The 17,500-nt window shown below is 40.6% G+C and overlaps 1 protein-coding gene across 5 annotated transcripts in view; it reads left to right on the top strand.

The window, feature by feature from the left end:
* LOC106089523 (protein still life, isoforms C/SIF type 2) overlaps positions 1–17,500 on the top strand; it is a 257,942-nt gene that overhangs the window by 133,130 nt on the left and 107,312 nt on the right. For all 5 annotated transcript variants that reach the window (XM_059364211.1, XM_059364208.1, XM_059364213.1 and 2 more), the window contains one exon: positions 3,795–3,926. In XM_059364211.1, coding sequence (XP_059220194.1) covers positions 3,795–3,926 — 132 coding nt within the window. The remainder of the gene's footprint in view (positions 1–3,794; positions 3,927–17,500) is intronic.

Genomic DNA, 17,500 nt, shown 5'->3' with positions numbered 1-17,500 from the left:
CTCTAGAGGCTCAAGAAGTCAAGACCCCAGATCGGTTTATAAGGCAGCTATATCAGGTTATGTACCGATTTGCGCCGTAGTAAGCACAGTTATTGTAAATGGTATCATAACACTACGTGCAAAATTTCAGTCAAATCGGACGAGAATTGCGCCCTCTAGAGGCTCAAAAATCAAGACCCAAGATCGGTTTATATGGCAGCTATATCAGATTAGGGACTGATTTGAACCATACTTAGCACAGTTGTTGAAAGTCGTAGCGAAACACGTCGTACAAAATTTCAGTCAAATCGGATAAGAATTGCGCCCTCTTGAGGCTCAAGAAGTCAAGACCCAAGATCAGTTTATATGGCAGCTATATCAAAACATGAACCCATATGGCCCATTTATTTATACACTAATGAAAAGTATTTATGCAAAATTTCAAGCGGCTTGCTTTACTCCTTCGAAAGTTAGCGTGCTTTCGCCCTCTAGAGTCTCAAGAAGTCAAGACCCAAGATCGGTTTATATGGCAGCTATATTAGGTTAGGGATTGACTTGAACCATACTTGGCACAGTTGTTGGAAGTGATAGCGAAACACGTTGTGCAAAATTTCGGTCAAATCGGACGAGAATTGCGCCCTCTAGGGGCTCAAGAAGTCAAGACCCAAGATCGGTTTATATGGCAGCTATATCAAAACATGGACCGATTTGACCTATTTACAATCCTAACCGACCCACACTATTAGAAAGTATTTGTGCAAAATTTCAAGCGGTTAGCTTTACTCCTTCCAAAGTTACGATGCTTTCGACAGTCTGACGGACGGACGTCTGGACGGACAGGCGGACGGACGGACAGACAGACGGACGGACGGAGGGACAGATGGACGCACAGACGGAAGGACGGAAGGACGGACAGACGGACGGAGGGACAGACGGACGGACAGACAGACAGACGGATGGACAGACGGACGGGAAGACGGACGGACAGACAGACGGACGGACAGACGGACGGACAGACGGACGGACAGACGGAGAGACGGAGAGACGGACGGACTGACGGACGGACTGACGGACGGACTGACGGACGGACTGACGGACGGACTGACGGACGGACTGACGGACGGACTGACGGACGGACAGAGTCATAGCGAAACATGTCGTGCAAAATTTCAGTCAAATCGGATAAGAATTGCGCGATCAAGAATATGTTTACTTTATAGGATCTCAGACATATATTGCGAGATGTTACAAACAGAATGACTAAATCCCCCATCCTATGGTGGAGGGTATAAAAATCGAATATCAGACCATAACTAAAGATTTGGCAGCCCGAACATTTTTTTCGAAATACCGAGGTGACCAACTTTAGGGGCCTGCCAAAAGGCTCACGGACAACCTAGGACCTTGAAATTTTGCACACGATCTTGTTAACACCTCAGCTCTAACTATGATTTTTTACTAGGTTTTTCCGATTTTCTCCCTCCGTGTGTTGTTGCATTTCGGTTGTTTGAACTTGGTAATACTTGGTGTCTGCTACCCTGTCTATGGCCCTTGGTTGGTCTATTTCCGATTTTCTCCCTCTGTTTGTTGTTGAATTTCGGTTGTTTGAACTTGGTAATACTTGGTGTCTGCTACCCTGTCTATGGCCCTTGGTTGGCCTATTTACAGCCAAGATACATCCCAAAGTAGTAGGTGTATAAAATTGGTTGAAAAGTTGGCGTGATGAACAGAAAGGGGTTAAACGAATCTGCATGGCGATCAAGGATTTATATTTTATAGGGTCTTTGACCAACATTTTGGGGCTTAACAAACACAGCCTTAATTTAAGTTTCAAGGGCTTTAGAAATCTCATAATAAGGACGAGGTTTATCGTTAATGGACCCATGTGGATGTTGGAGAGTTCACAATAAACGGATAAAAATTTAAGGTTTTAAGAGCATTAGAAATCCATTTTGTGGTTCGACCCGTGTGGATGTTGGAGAGTTCGTCAAAAAATGTATGGTTCTTGGAGCACAAGAAATCCCATTGGTGGTTCGATTTATACCAATTAGCACCTACCAACCGGGACAATTGGACGGACGTACATGCCCACATCGTCTTATAGTTTAAAGACAAACAAGAAGTCTATTACCTTACAGTAAGTACATCCCTCTTCTCCATGCCAAACATAAGGAGTACAGACCCTTTAATTCCTATTCCAATCATAATTAGTATGGTCCCCTTTCTTCATCCCCTTGGAGGTGGGCATACAAATTGCCTCGAAACCCCACTCTTATACTTGTGTTCAACAATTTTTAACGCTTGACTTCTTTTTAACTTCGTACACAATACACATTGTGTCTCTTGGCTGACTGACTGGCAGAATGTCTTGCATGCAAATTCGTGCTCTGCATTAGACGGCTTTTTGACATTTGATGCTATTTAATCAGATGACATAGCTAAGTGGATGCATTGTTGTTGCTTGTTTTTATGAATTTGCAACAATATTGACAACAAAACAAAAAAAAAGACAAAAAGAACAGGGAACGAAACAAATGTCATCTGCATGGCATGTTGGCGTTGGCATCGTAAGCCGTTTTCAGCCAGCCAACCAGCCAGCCAACCAACTAAGCCGGAAAATTATGGCGGAAAAGTATTTCCAGAGACAGTGTCTTTTTTAAAATGCGATATATTGTGGTTTGTGGTGAGAGTTAAGGCGACCCTGCTCATTTGAAGGCATGAAGGCTGTCATCGTCATCGTCATCATCAACCTCGGCAGCAGCAACAGCAGCCTCAGCTCAATGGCAAATACACAAACAGTTGCTGGCACTTCTTGTGAAACCAAGTATGTAAACACAACAGCCCTTAGCGCCAGGCCCCTTCAGCCTAGCATTGCTCCCATGCCAATACCCTTCCCACTGCCATAACATGCCGTATGACAAACACCTCCACAACTAATAAATGTAAAACATTTTCACATTCATTCAATTCAAAAATGTCCTTATCGTATAATCTAAACGCCTTAAGTAGTTATAAACATAAAGACATATTTGCAGACACACACACACACACACACAGGCACACATAGACACATGAAACACTTGCTGGCAGCATAAAAGAGGAAACCTTCATTGCATAGCATTGCAGCGCATCACATTGCTTTGCTTGGCAGCCTTCTCCAGATTCAAAGGAGCAGCAACTGAAGGCATATAAACATGCTGTCAAGTGAGCGAACATAAACATGCATGCATTGGCAGATACAAAAAAACACACAGACGCACCGACACACCGACACACACACATGCATGCATGTAGAAAAGGAAAACGCATACAATTGACTTAAGTTTGCATATACACACATGCTTGCATCCTTTAGTCCTTGAAATGAACAATTACATGCAGCCTTACCCCAACCAGAAAACCCAAAGCAAGGGTCTGCTTCTTGCCTTACTGGCTCTGAGTCTCTGTGTTACTTCTCTCTCTCTCTCTCTTACTCTCTCTCCGCATTTGTCTCTGCATTTGAATGAGCATTGCCAGCGGCGGCAATAATGTTGATGTTCTTGATGAGGCTGCTGCCTCTGCTACCACTGCCGATGATGACTACGTTTGATGATAATGCTGATGAGGGCCAAAGTGAAAAAAAATGTGAATATTTAATGATGATGGTTTGGGGGGGGAGGGGGGTAATGTATGTTGGGGAAACGGTCTAGTGTGGGCAATGTTGTTTTCTTTTTCACTTACTCTCTTAGCAATTCAGTTTTTTTTTTTTGGTTTTTCTTCTGTTTTCAAGTCTTGGCAATCAAATTACCTTCATCGTGAACTTGTTTTAATTTCAGGTTGAATTGGAGAACTGGGTTAACAGCATTCACAGCGCTTGTGCAGCAGCCTTTGCCCGTCATCGGGGCAAAACGGGCACACTGCATCTGCTGCAGGAGGAGATTTTCCGCATCGAAAAAGCCATCGAATCGGTAAGTCACCAAAAGCCATTTAAAATATTATTATAATTTAATTTTAAGTAGGATTTCATATGCCATGTCCTCATTAAGAGCCGCCATTATGTTGAAATATTTTCGTATGTGTGTGGTGATGCATGGTCACCACCCAAAACATGCTGGATTCGCTACAATTTTTTTTTTCGGACTTTTACCATGTTAAAACTGATTATTTACGAAACCATTAAGGGATACAAAATGCAAGCATGGATGGATGAACGAACAAACGAATGACTTCGAAGTGAAAATTTTTTTTTGCATTTTATTGGAATTTCTTGCTAAAAAAAAGAATAATGTCATACTTGACTGCAGGATGAGGGGATAATCTTATTAAACTTTCGGTTTGGTTTTAATCACCTTATAGGCTGCCTATCGAAATTGGAGTTTTTTGGTTTTAAACTTAAAAGTAGACGAAATACTAGCAGTTTATAGCATGTTTCCCAGGTTTTGAAGTGGTGAGAAATTAAGAATTTTCTTATGTTTAAGGAGTATTCTCAAACCCAATGAATGCTACCCAATTTAAGTTAAGCTTAAACAAAAACGGTACCACTTGGTCTAGATTGAAAATTCTTCACCCAAAAATCCACAACATAGGCAAGTGATCTTCAATTTCAACAAAATCGAGTCCTAATGCCGTATGGCTAAGCAACATCTTGGTAATCTTGTGAAAACACAAAACAAAATAAAAACAACTAAAAAGGCAGGATACCCACCACCTTGGGTATATATGTAAACCCCCTTTCATCACAATCCGATGAAAATTGGATAACTTAAGCATCCAAATTCGGCACAGATATATCCAATTATAAACCGATCTGAACTATGTCAAGGTCGGATATTCAGTCCCCTTAACGTCAGATCGGTCTATATGGCAGCTATATCTAAATATAGTCCCATCTGAACCATATTTAGGTCGACTGTTGGGAGGTCTTAACCTGCTCACTGTTTCAAATTTCAGGCAAATCGGGTAATAAATAAAGCTTTTATAGCCTTCAGACCCATTATCGGGAGATCGGTCTATATGGCAGCTATATCTAAATATAATCCGATCTAAACCATATTTAGAACAGATGTCGGAAGACTTAAAATAACCCACTGTTTCAAATTTCAGCGAAATCAGCTAAGAAATAAAGCTTTTATGGGCTTCAGACCCTTTATCGGGAGATCGGTCTATATGGCAGCTATATCTAAAAATGGGCCGATCTAATCCATATTTAGGTCAGATGTCGGGAGACTTAAAATAACCCACCGTTTCAAATTTCAGCGAAATCGGGTAATAAATAAAGCATTTATAGCCTTCAGACCCTTTATCCGGAGATCGGTCTATATGGCAGCTATATCTAAATATAGTCTGATCGGAACCATACTTAGGTCAGATATTGGAAGGCTTAAAATAACTCACTGTTGCAAATTTCAGCGAAATCGGTTAAAAAATAAAGCTTTTATGGGATTCAGACCCTTTATCCGGAGATCGGTCTATATGGCAGCTATATCTAAATATAGTCTGATCGGAACCATACTTAGGTCAGATGTCATGAGGCTTAAAATAGCTCACTGTTGCAAATTTCAGCGAAATCGGGTAATAAATAAAGCATTTATAGCCTTCAGACCCTTTATCCGGAGATCGGTCTATATGGCAGCTATATCTAAATAGAGTCTGATCGGAACCATACTTAGGTCAGATGTCGGGAGACTTAAAATAGCTCACTGTTTTAAATTTCAGCAAAATCGGACAATAAATAAAGCTTTTATGGCCTTCAGACCCTTAATCGGGAGATCGGTCTATATGGCAGCTATATCTAAATGTAGTCCTATCTGAACCATACTTATGTCAGATGCCGGGAGGCTTAAAATAACCCACTGTTGCAAATTTCAGCGAAATCGGGTAATAAATAAAGCATTTATAGCCTTCAGACCCTTTATCCGGAGATCGGTCTATATGGCAGCTATATCTAAATATAATCCGATCTAAACCATATTTAAAACAGATGTCGGGAGGCTTAAAATAACCCACTCTTTCAAATTTCAGCGAAATCGGCTAAGAAATAAAGCTTTTATGGGCTTCAGACCCTTTATCGGGAGATCGGTCTATATCTTAAAATGGGCCGATCTAATCCATATTTAGGTCAGATGTCGGGAGACTTAAAATAACCCACCGTTTCAAACATCAGCGAAATTGGGTAATAAATAAAGCTTTTATAGCCTTCAGACCCATTATCGGGAGATCGGTCTATATGGTAGCTATATCTCAAAATGGACCGATCTAATCCATATTTAAAACAAATGTCGGGAGGCTTAAAATAGCTCACTGTTGCAAATTTTAGCGAAATTGGGTAATAAATAAAGCTTTTATAGCCTTCAGACCCTCTATCGGGAGATCGGTCTATATGGCAGCTATATCTAAATATAATCCGATCTAAACCATATTTTGAACAGATGTCGGGAGGCTTAAAATAACCCACTCTTTCAAATTTCAGCGAAATCGGCTAAGAAATAAAGCTTTTATGGGCTTCAGACCCTTTATCGGGAGATCGGTCTATATGGCAGCTATATCTAAAAATGGACCGATCTAATCCATATTTAGGTCAGATATCGGGAGGCTCCAAATAACTCACTGCTGCAAATTTCACCGAAATCGGGTAATAAATAAAGCTTTTATGATTTTCAGACCCTTTATCGAAAGATCGGTCTATATGGTAGCTATATATAAATTTAGTCCGATCTGGACCATATTTAGGTCGGGTATCAGGAGGCTAAAAATAACTCACTGTTTTAAATTTTAGCGAAATCGGTTAAGAAATAAAGCTATTATGGCCTTAAGACCCTCTATCGGGAGTTCGGTTTATATGGCAGCTACCTTTTTGCGCCATACTTGCAGTTGTTAGAAGCCATAACAAAATACCTCATGCAAAATTTCAGTCAAATTGAATGAGAATTGCGCCCTCTAGAGGCTGAAGAAGTCAAGCTCCAAGATCGCTTTATATGGCAGCTATATCAAAACATGGACCAATTTGAACCCTACTTAGAGTAGTTGTTGAAAGTGATACCAAAACACCACCTGCAAAATTTCAGTCAAATCGGATGAGAATTGCGCTCTCTATCGGCTCAAGAAATCAAGACCCATGATCGGTTTATATGGCAGCTATATCAAAACATGGACCAATTTGAACCCTACTTAGAGTAGTTGTTGGAAGTGATACCAAAACACCACGTGAAAAATTTCAGTCAAACCGGATAAGAATTACGCCCTCTAGAGGCTCAAGAAATCAAGACCCAAGATCGGTTTATACGGCAGCTATATAAAAACATTTACCGTGATACCAAAACACCACCTGCAAAATTTCTTTCCAATCGAATAAGAATTGCGCCCTCTAGAGGCTCAAGAAGTCAAGACCCCAGATCGGTCTATCCATATCGGTCAGCTATATCAAAACATGGACCGATATGGCCCATTTACAATCCCAACCAGATCCAACCATTCCAAATTTCCAAAGAGATATCTCTACCCGTTCTCACATGGCATATCTTTTACTATTTTCATTTTTGGGGTACTATCCCATTGAGCGTCGCCAGCATTAGGAGAGGTTAACCACCGCTGAAAGATTTCCCAGATGTTCTCGCCAGAATTCAAACCCAGGTGGTTAGCCTCAAAGGCAGATATGCTAACTTCTGCTCTACGGTAACTCCAAAGGTTAGATCGACTTTCAATATCAAGACGATGGAGTATAGGGATTGTGTGATTGCTTTATATTTGGCTTGAAAATCGTAATGTAACCGAGCGCTCATACTAGAATTTGAGCCTACCAAAATGACCACCCAAAGCTATTTTCCATCTCAAGTGATGGTATGTACAGCTGTGACCGCCGATGGCTGCTCTCCAAACGTTTCCATCAATACTGCAGTCAAATTTAATGTGCCTGACTATCGGGAACACATTTTGGAAGCTGCTTTGAAAACGTGGCCACGAAAGCATTTTGCTCTTAGACCATACACATACCAACAAGACTCGGCATCATCACATAAAGCGGGTTTAAAGCAACAACGGCAAAAGAAAATCATATTCCTCACTTCATTTCGTCGATACAGTAGTGGTTATGGGGTAGGTTGAACATCTATTGCTGCGATAAAAGATGGCATTGCATTAGCAGCACTAAGTCAGCGCTGTCATTTCGCCTCGTTCCCCTTGTGTCCTGGGTACCACAGCATAGTAGCATTCGGATGCATCAAAGTTTTGCGTTTCAAAGCATTCAATGTCGTTTGACTATCACTGAATATACAATTTGACGTTTTAAGTAGTTTAAGTGCTATAAGTAGCTGGAGTGCGCATTTCTTGCTCAATTAGGCTGAAACTTCGAGTTCTGTTACTGCAACCAACAACCGTGGCAAATATGTTCGCATAGAAACGCCTGGTAGGGGCAATTCTATCCGCACAGGGATAGAGTTTTGGTTGTTAAGCTCAACTATGACTTCATCATCTGCAAAAGGTGAAAATGAAGTGTTGTTACAAAATTTCAATAAAATTTTATCTTAAGAGGAAATTTCGTTACTAAACGTATCTTTCAATAATAATTTTAGAATTTTCTTTTTAAAAGAAGTTTTAATTTGAAATTTTAGAAAAAATGTCATTGAAATTTTGTCTTTAGAGATGGTCACAAAGATGGCTGTGAACATACCAAAACTATGTGGCCTTTTCGCGACTTAAAGAGGTCTACCGCTTTGCTGCCATTGGCTAGAACAGACGTCTCAGTCATTGTGTCCGTCATGCCAGGCCACTGTCTACTCGAAAAACATGCTAACCGACTGAAGGTTGCCAGCAACGACTTTTGCAGATGCTGTGAGGACATTGCAAAAGAAGAGACTATAGAAAGAAAACCTTCTGTGCGTGTGTCCCGCACTGGCACTCAGAAGGAGTTTCACTTTAGGTTCTCATTTCAATGAGAACCTGTCTGATTTAGCGGAAGTGACATTTGCAAGTTTTTGGGCTTTTTGAAGCGATGTGGTTGGTTCAACGGTGGAAACCAGAAGGATTTCTTCCTATTTCTGTTCCTGTCGTATCACAATGGACGAAAACGTCTAAGTGAGTCTGATGGCAGACTGCCACTTAACCTAACCTTGTTTTTAGAGAAAGTTTCCTTAAAATTTCATCTTTAGAGAAAATTTCATTAAAATTTTTGGAGAAAATTTATTTAAAATTTTGCCCTCTGAGAAAATGTCATAAAATTTTGTCTTCAAAAAATTTTCTTTGGAATTTTTCCTTAAAAAATTCATTCAAACTTCGTCTTTAAAGAAAATTTCATCGAATCTCTGAATTTAGAAAAACTTGAAATTTTAAAAGTTTTGCTAAAATTTTTTTTTAACCTTGATTTTGTCTTGAAAGGTTTTTTTTTTTTTTGAAAAATTTTAATGAAATTTTGTCTCCAGAGAATATTTTATAAAAATTTTATCTCCAGAGACAATTTCATTAAAAGAATGTTCCTGAAGATGGTTAGGTTAGGTTAGGTTGAAAAGAGGGTGCAGATATTAATCCGCCCCATGTCACTATGGACATACACCTAAGCCAGTAATCGGCTTGGTGTGCGCTCTAAAGGCTATAAACTAAACTCTAAAAAGAAAATTTTAAGCGAAGAATTCCCTGCTACTTACAAAATCCTTAAATGTTTTCAATACCACTCCCCTATATTGGTTCTTGTCTGGTATTGTGTCTCCACCTAAGTAGTGTCTGCTAGCCGCGAAAGCCGGGCATTGACAAAGGAAATGCTCCAACGTCTCATCATCTTCCCCCCATGCCCTACACATGCTATCACTTGCGGCACCGATTTTACAAAGGTGAGTCCCTTCGGAATCAGCTATAAAAAGTATTCCCCTTATCATTGAGCTTGAATCGGACTGCACTCATTGATGTGTGAGAAGTTTGCCCCTGTTAGTGGAATGTTCATGGGCAAAATTTGCAATTTGCATTATTGAGTCCCTGGTCCTATGTGCCCGTTAGGACTCCAATAGCTATGCTGACCTCCTTCTTGATTCCTTTCACTAATAGCCTTGTCTTCACACGATCTGGATACCCTTATAGAATTTTCGCCGTCCTTTCTTAAATCGTTTATTGACTGCAGTCCTCTGGCCTACACCGCCAAATCGTCGGGGAAATGAAAGGGCAATTTCCCCTTACTCCGTTGTGGCCCGGCACCCAGACGATGCGGATTTTGCCATCCTCAGAGAAGGCGTTAATCTCCTTCTTACACTGCAAGACTGTTCGTGACCTTACCGTCCTGGTTGTTATTGCCCTTATGACAATTTTACTGTCGGTAAAGATGCCCGCACTTGACGTCCTCGCGTTAGCACCACACCACTTGACGCATTCCGTGATCGCCCGGATCTTCGCCTGCAGGACAATATTATGGTCAGGCAGTCTAAAATAGATGCAATTTTACTGTTCACACTCGACGTCCTCCCGTTAACACCACACCACCTCAAGGATTCTGTGATCGCCCGGATCTCCGCCTGGAGTACCGTATTATGGTCATGCAGTCTAAAACAGATGCAATTTTACTGTTCACACTCGATGTCCTCGTGCCACACCACTTCACGTAATCCGAGATCGCCCGGAACTTCGCCTGCAGAACCCTATTATGGTCAGGCAGTCTAAAACAGATCTCAGTCCTCGGGTTCTCAATGTTGACCCCCAGGCCCACTCTGTCCTCTAGCTTTGATCGCTCCCTGTAACACGATCTTCCAGATGGCAATGCTAGGGTTCCGTCAATCCAAGACTGTGCCAATGGCAGCAGTGCCTAGCACTCGACTTCAAGGTTCATCTCAGGTATCCTATCGGAAACCTCTGCCCTTCATTCCAGGTTTCCGATTGTCACCTCGATTATACCGAGATGGTATGAGCTGCTCCCATCCTCAATTCATTCTCCCATCGCCTTAAGTCTCATAGCCGCAGTGGCTGTCTCACACTTAATCTGTATGTCAATGGGTCGGATATCTAGAATAGTCTACAGTGACCTAGTGGGCGTGGTCCTCATCGCTCCGCCTATGGCAAGAGAAAACATGTTCTCTGAACCTCTGTTGTATGGTCCTTATGTTGCACTTTTTCTCCATAGCAATCCACCAAACTACTGAGGCTTAAGTAAGTATTGGTCTAATCACGCTCACCTAGAGCCAGTGGCCTATCCTCAGATTCAGGCCCCATTTCGAGCCTACGGCCCCTCTACATAGCGCCCAACATCTGTGAGCCTTCCAGTACGCTCCTGAATATATGACACTTCCATCCAGTTTTCTGTCCAAGATCACACCTAAGTATTTGACCTTGTCCAAATATCGAAATCGTCTTATTGAGGAAACGTGGTGCATTAAATTGGCCCACCTTCGTCTTCCTCGTGAACAGGCATATTTCAGTCTTCTCTGGGTTAACATTGAATGAGCTGGGTCTAGCCCAGCCCGTTCGGATCCTTACCCCTTAGAAGCATCATAACATCGTCTGCGTAGCAGACGGGTTCAAAACCCTTCTCAGTCAGCATCCCTAATAGGTCATTTATGGTGGTAACCCAAAGGTATGACGATAAAAATTCCCCCTGTGCTATAATAAACCTACCATTTTAAATGGTTTAGACACTGTGACGTATGAGCTACAGAAATTCTCGATTTATTTGTACAAATCATACGCACCCATGAACCAAAAACAGTTGAACTTCTCTATGACGTAGCAGTTGGGGACCGATGAAATACTTCATTATAGAGAAATTGTTATAGAGAAATTGACCAAAATATGGTTTATTCTAGCTTTGTGTAAAAATAAACAAACACACAGTGGGATAGAATCGAAAAAATAGCAAAAAAAAATGCCATTTGAGAATGGGTGGAGACAAAACTTTGAAATTTTGAATAAATTTCAAATTTGAATGGTGTTAACGGGTATATGCGCATGAATTAAAGACCCTAGGTGGTGCGGACACCTCTTCGCAAGCCCCTTAATCAAGCCGATTCTCAAATTTTCAATTTTCCGAAAATTTTTTGGCTTCTACAGCTCTAAAAGGCCACAGCGGATGAAAGATATATATGGGAGCTATATCTAAATCTCAACCGATTTTCATGGAACTTTGCACGCATATGAGGACGTTGAATGAAACGCTCCATGCCAAGTTTTGTAAAGATCGGACCAAAATTGTGCCTGCTGCAGTCTTAAAAGACCATACCGGATGAAAGATATATATGGGAGCTATATCAAAATCTGAACCGATTTTTATGGAACTTTGAACACATATGAGGACGTTGAATAAAACGCTCCATGCCAAATTTTGTAAAGATCGGACCAAAATTGTGCCTGCTGCAGCTTTAAAGGACCATATCGGATGAAAGATATATATGGGAGCTATATTAAAATCTCAACCGATTTTTATGGAACTTTGCACACATATGAGGACGTTGAATGAAACGCTCCATGCCGAATTTTGTAAAGATCGGACCAAAATTGTGCCTGCTGCAGCCTTAAAAGACCATATCGGATGAAAGATATGTATGGGAGCTATAACTAAATCTGAACCGATTTAGATGAAATTTTGCACACGTATTTAGATGATACCCGAAACATCTGATGCTAAATTTGGTAAAGATCGCACCAAAATTGTGCCTGCTGCAGCCATAAAAGACCATATCGGATGATAGATATATATGGGAGCTGTATCTAAATCTGAACCGATTTTCATGGAACTTTGCACACATATGAGGACGTTGAATAAAACGCTCCATGCCAAGTTTTGTAAAGATCGGACCAAAATTGTGGCTTCTACAGCCTTAATAGTTCGAATCAGATGAAAGATATACATGGGAGCTATATCTAAATCTGGACCGATTTTTTTCAAAATAAATAGCATTTGTCCTTGGACCACAAAAGAGGTTTATGCAAAATTTTGTGCAAATCAAACAACAAATGCGACCTGTACCTTGATTACAAGAATACATGGGCAGACAGACAGACGGACATAGCTAAATCGGATTAGGAAGTGATTTTAAGCCGATCCGTAAACTTATCGATGGGTCTAGTTCTTCTCCTTCTTAGCGTTGCAAACAAATGCTCAAATCTATAATACCCTGTACCACAGTGGTGGTGTAGGGTATAACAAGTAAAAGCGTGCTAAGTTCGGTCGGGCCGAATCTTGGGAACCCATTACCATGGAATCTGCTAAAAATTTATACAAACTAAATTTAGTTGAAGGGCATAATTTTATTCTACATACCAAAGATCTGCCGGCTTATATGGGAGCTATATCTGGTTATAGACCGATTTGGTCTGTACTTGGCGCTGTTGTTGGAAGTCATAACAGGACACCGCATACAAAATTTCAGCCAAATCGGACAAAAATTGCGGCTTCCAATAGCTGAAGAAGTCAAATCAGGAGATCGGTTTATATGGGAGCTATATCCAAATCTGAACCGATATGGCCCATTCGCAATCCCGTTCTACATCGATACCAATTTAAATGAACTGCTGAGAGGCGCCTAGACAAATTACGGCCTGAAATTTTGCACACTCTCTGCTCCGTCCAAAACGGCAGATTTTTTTTACTGGGTTTTTCGATACCACCCCACTGTAAAGCACTTGAATTCTCAGGGATTTTTTTTTTTTTTTGATATACCAGAACTATTTCCAGCATTTTTTATAACCCAAATATGTCGTTGTTCCCCTCCCTATTCAACATAAAATTTAAATTGTGCCTATTTGCCTGTTTCTAGTACCAATTTGTGCAATTTTTACAATCCCAAAAAAAAGAAAAAAAAAACGCTGATGTTAAATTTTTGCTACTGCCATGTGTTTAAAGCATGATGCCCCATTCGGACAACCTCTAGCTAAAATTCACACTTCAGGAAAAAAAGCGCCAACAGGAAACAAAATGTGGTTAGTAACACCCAACGTGCAACTTGTAACGAGCAACAGCTTAGCAGCAATTGCTTGTGGCGCAACTTCTGTGCGACAACGAGGACATATTGAATAAACGCCCAATGGGCCCTAAGCTGGTTTAGAAGTTGAAACAAAACAAAAAAAAAATGCAACATCATTATTAAAGACCAAGCACACATGTCCGGCTTGCAGGAAAAAAATTAACCAATTGGTGTTACGTAGGCTTGTAAGGTGCTCAAAAAAATGTTGAATGAAATTTTCTTTAAAGACCAACGTAGCACAGAGGTTAGCATGTCCGCCTATGACGCTAAAAGCCTGGGTTCGAATGCTGGCGTGACCATAGGAAAAATTTTTCAACGGTGGTTATCCCAACATTTGTGAGGTACCATTCCCTGTAAAAACTTCTCCGAACTTTATGGGTATAGTTTACCCACCTTTCATCGTAGTCCGATAAAAAAATGTATAATTAATGCCCCCACAGCAGCTATGCCGAAAAATGGTCCGATATGGACCAAATTCAACACGGACACTGAATGGCCTAATAAGTACAAATCATTGTTCAATTTTGTAGAACAAAATATTGGTCTTTTTTGGTAGCCATATCCAAATATAGACCGATCTTAACCATATACGATACGAATGTGACAACTTTTACCGAAATCGGATTGAAAATGTGCTTTTAATGGAGCCAAAACCTTAAATCGAGAGATCGGTCTATATGGCAGCTATATCCAAATCTGAACCGATCTGTGCCATATTGCAGAAGCAAGTCGAGGAGCTTAACTTAACTCACTGTCCCCAATTTCGGCTACATCGGACAACAAATGCGCCTTTTATGGGCTTAAAACCTTAAATCGAGGAATCGGTGTATATGGCAGCTATATCCAAATCTGATCCGATCAGGGCCAAATTGAACAAAGATGTCAAAGGGCCTAAGAAAACTCATTATCCCAAATTTTAGGAAAATCGGATAATAAATGTGGCTTTTATGGGCCTAAAACTCTAAATCGGAGGATCGGTCTATATGGCAGCTAGACCGATCTGGACCGATCTGTGTCACATTGCAGAAGGTTGTCGATAGGCTTAACCTTATTCACCGTCTCAAATTTCAGCGTCGTCGGACAATAAATGCGTCTTTTATGGCCCCAAAACCTTAAATCGGGGGATCGGTTTATATGACAGCTATATCCAAATCTGGACCGATCAGTGACATATTGCAGAAATAAGTCAAGGGCCCTAACACAACTCACTGTCCCAAATGTCGTCGACATCGGACAATAAATGCGCCTTTTATGGGCCCAAGATTTTAAATCGAGGAATCGGTCTATATGGCAGCTATATCAAAATCTGGTCCGATCTGGGCCAAATTGAAGAAAGATGTCGAGGTGCCTAAGACAACTCATTGTCTTAAATTTTAGAAAAATCGGATAATAAATGTGGCTTTTATGGGTCTAAGACCTTAAATCTTGAGATCGCTCTATATGGCAGCTATATCCAAATCTGAACCGATCTGTGCCATATTGCAGAAGTATATCGAGGGGCTTAACATAACTCACTGTCCGAAATTTTGGCGACATCGGACAATACATGCGCCTTTTATGGCTCCAAAACCTTAAATCGTGAGATCGGTCTATATGGCAGCTATATCCAAATCTAGACCGATCTGTGCCATATTGCAGAAATAAGTCGAGGAGCTTAATTTAACTCACTGTCCCAAATTTCGCCGACATCGGACAATAAATGCGCTTTTTATGGGCTTAAAACCTCAAATCGAGAGATCGGTCTATATAGCAGCTATATCCAAATCTGAACCGATCTGTGCCAAATTGCAAAATTAAGTCGAGTGGCTTAACCTTATTCACCGTTGCAAATTTCAGCAAAATCGGATAATAAATGTGGCTTTTATGGGCCAAAGACCCTAAATCGGCGGATCGGTCTATATGGGGTCTATATCAAGATATGGTCCGATATAGCCTATCTTCAAACTCAATCTTCTTATGGACAAACAAAGAGTCTGTGCAAAGTTTCAGCTAAATATCTCCATTTTTAAAGATTGCAGCGTGATTTAAACAGACAGATGGACAGACGGACGGACATGGCTAGATGGTCTTAGATTTTTAATGGATATTTCAATGTTTTGCAAACGGAATGACAAAATGAATATTCCCCCATCCTATGGTGGAGGGTATACTGGAATTCTCTTCCTTCATTTAAGGCTAATTAAAGTATCATTTGTTCACCTCATATAAGCATGGTTCAAGTTTTGTCTCCATGTCTTTTACTCGAATCCCTAAAAACTTGTGTCACCTCGCCCAACATATCACACATGAGGCCGCATAGTAGTTGCCTTGGTTTCTGCCTTCTAGAGAAAATGTAATTACAGTGGATTCCATGTGATTTTATTACCTAAACTTTCAACAGCATTTCATGATTTCATGCTAATTTGTTTGTTTGGATTCCCAACAAGGCATGATAACCAAATTTTCCCCTATTTTTTTTTTTGTATTAACAACTGGTAAAGCAAAAACAACCAAAAAAAAAGACGCAAGTCCAAATCGCAAGCAGGCTAACAACCAGTGGCCCCAGAGTCAACAGCTAAGAACCAGTGGCCCCAGAGTTAATCCAGTGTTTGTTTCTATCGGAAAATTACTGCTAAAAGTTTTTAGACTATTTCCCACCAAAGTTAGTTAAAATACTGAAAACAAAAACCCTACTCCCCTCCCCCTTCCCTCCCCCACCACCATTATGACAATCCTCTGCCCATAAAAATCCACAAAAATATATATATGAGGACCATTTGTTTTGGTTATGTTTAACCAACATCAGCAGTCATGCTCTTCTCCCCCGCCCCCCCACCTTCAGCAACAATTGGAAGAGTTTTCTACACACTGACATGCAAACTCATTTATGGTCACAAAGTTTGAAATTACAAACGCCCGGCCTCTATTCCTTCTAAGCCTGGAAATATTTCCACAAAACTTAAGTGAATCAGAGAATGAGGGGGAATACAAAAAAAAAATAAGGACGACACACAAACGAAGAGACAGCGTAATAATTTAGCACCGCAAACAAATGGCATGAATGGCTAACAAAGTAATCCACTCCATAGACTCTTGAAGTTTTATGTTGCTTTCCGCAATGCATTTCCCGCCTTGAAATTCAAAAAAAAGCTAAAAACAAAAAAATACCTAAGAGGAAAAAAAGCAGCAAAAACAAACGAGCAAACAGGGAGAAAAACGGCAGTGCATTAAAGGAAGTAATTAAGACTGCTCTTAGCCAAAGAGACAATGAAGATAACAAACTAAACTAAAGTATCCTTTTTACACACACACACACACCCGCACACACCCATATACCTCCCCCCCATACAGATACAGCAATGAATATAGCATAGCTAACGCATAACTTGAGCAAATGGGTCCTTAGATTTATGTACCACAGCTTGAGAACTTATGGCCAGAAGCTGGCTGAAACCCCACCCAACTCTAAGCCACAAAATATTGTTGGCCATAAAAGCATAATGATAATGATGATCATCATCATCATTATGACGATGGTGGTGGCCATAAAGTCGTAAAAAAATCAAGCACCTTAATTGTGCGGACTTACCTCATACTTACCTCATTAATACAATAACCACAAGTTTTAGTTTATC

The sequence above is a fragment of the Stomoxys calcitrans genome, chromosome 1 (genome assembly GCF_963082655.1).
Source record: "Stomoxys calcitrans chromosome 1, idStoCalc2.1, whole genome shotgun sequence".
In the NCBI taxonomy this organism is placed as follows: Eukaryota; Metazoa; Arthropoda; class Insecta; order Diptera; family Muscidae; genus Stomoxys; species Stomoxys calcitrans.
This window is presented reverse-complemented; position numbering and strand designations above follow the sequence as displayed.